General features: G+C 38.8%; 1 protein-coding gene across 3 annotated transcripts in view; it reads right to left on the reverse strand.

Moving 5' to 3' along the window:
• The window catches only part of LOC113804349 (uncharacterized), a 3,905-nt gene extending 2,428 nt beyond the window's left edge, over positions 1 to 1,477 (reverse strand). For 2 of the 3 annotated variants that reach the window (XM_070122821.1, XM_070122819.1), the window contains exons 1-2: positions 1,400 to 1,477; positions 1 to 376 (exon numbers count right to left, since the gene is read on the reverse strand). The exon at positions 1 to 376 is cut by the window's left edge. In XM_070122821.1, the coding sequence (XP_069978922.1) occupies positions 1 to 375 (375 nt within the window). In that variant the 5' untranslated portion in view covers position 376; positions 1,400 to 1,477. The remainder of the gene's footprint in view (positions 377 to 1,399) is intronic. The other variant, XM_027355202.2, reaches the window with a different exon arrangement.
• Between the last annotated feature and the right edge of the window lie 281 nt (positions 1,478 to 1,758).

Raw genomic sequence — 1,758 nt, forward strand, 5'->3', positions numbered from 1 at the left:
CTGTGGTACAACACGGGTGGATGTAACGTACTGGGTCTGCACAATGGGAGGACTGGGGACGGTTTGGGTCTGAACTCTGTTATTGACGAGTGTAGTTGTTTGCTGAATGACACTGGTCTGGTACTGAACCTGCGTCTGAACACGGGTTTGGAAGAGAGTGGTGGGCACGACCTGCTGTCTGACAATTGTGGTCGTCCTGTACTGAGTGTTGACTTGGTTTACGGTCTGAACGTTGACGGAAGTCTGAACGCGGGTGTCGTAGACGACGGAGGTGACCGTCTGGCAGGGCGTCTCGGGTCGTGGGGGCAGGTACCCTCCCTGGGGGTTGGCCGAAGCCAGAGCCAGCAGCAGCAGCGTCGCCGTCAAGCGCCACATCCTGCAAAGAGAAATTCCACAGATTAGAGCAGCGGTGATTGGAACCCCCGCGTCTCGCCAACTCATTTGGGAATAAAGTCCAATCACGCGCCCCTCTATCTGTGCAACTTCTCCATGCGGTGTGGGCTGACCCGAGAGGACTTTATCGCCCAGATGAGCCGCGAGACTTACCTGGTGTATCGTGATATATATATATTGTGCAGTTTGCACACAGCGAGTGACATCAATATTCGAATAAATCAATAGTCATTGTGGTGCTTATAAATTTTTGACATTGCAACTGCATGACCATCTCTGTACGGACAATCATTTCAGCTTGCTTCTCATCTCTGTTGATATACGTCTATGTAATGTTCGCATATGATTGTTTATGTTGAAGTATCGTTGGCAAATACCAAAACACTCAAAGGAATCTACGCTTGTCTTTTCATTGCAGTACTTGAACGCATGAAAAATATATCTTTAAGTAAATGTGTTGATATATATATATATATATATATATATATATATATATATATATATATATATATATATATATACATGATACATATATGTATATATATGTATATATATATTTAGGCACACACACACATGTATATGTATATACATATATATATATTTATATATGTATATACACACACGCATGTATATGCATATATGTATATACATACATACATACATACATATATATATACATATATATATATATATATATATATATATATATATATATATATATATATATATATATGTAATATTACCGTATATACATATACACAAGGATATATGCACACACATATATTTATACATTTTATGCATAATACACACGAAAATATATCTATATATAGATGCATATAGATATATGAATGTAGATTTGTACATATAGATGTATGAATATATACATGTATATGGATACATATATAACATATGCATTCATCAGTATATATATACATATGTATACGCATATGCATAAGTGTGAAATCTATCTGAAAAACTTAATTCTTTAAAAGAACGTGTAACTTACTTGAAATCCTTTTGCAATTAGGTGGAGAGAGGGAGGAAGAAGCTGTTATCACCGCCCCTCCTTGGTGAACTCTGCTGGACCGTCACTCCTCGCCACCCTTATATACAGGACACAGCAACTACTGAAGACGCTCCTCCGGGAAGGTCACGGGCCGGTAAGGTGAGGTCGCAGAGGAGGAAGAGAGAGAGAGAGAGAGAGAGAGAGAGAGAGAGAGAGAGAGAGATAGATAGATAGATAGATAGATAGATAGATAGATAGATAGATAGATAGATAGATAGATAGAGAGAGAGAGAGAGAGAGAGAGAGAGAGCTCATACACAGAGGTTAGTATACACACATACATGTATGTGTATACACAC

The sequence above is a fragment of the Penaeus vannamei genome, chromosome 6 (genome assembly GCF_042767895.1).
Source record: "Penaeus vannamei isolate JL-2024 chromosome 6, ASM4276789v1, whole genome shotgun sequence".
Lineage (NCBI taxonomy): Eukaryota > Metazoa > Arthropoda > Malacostraca > Decapoda > Penaeidae > Penaeus > Penaeus vannamei.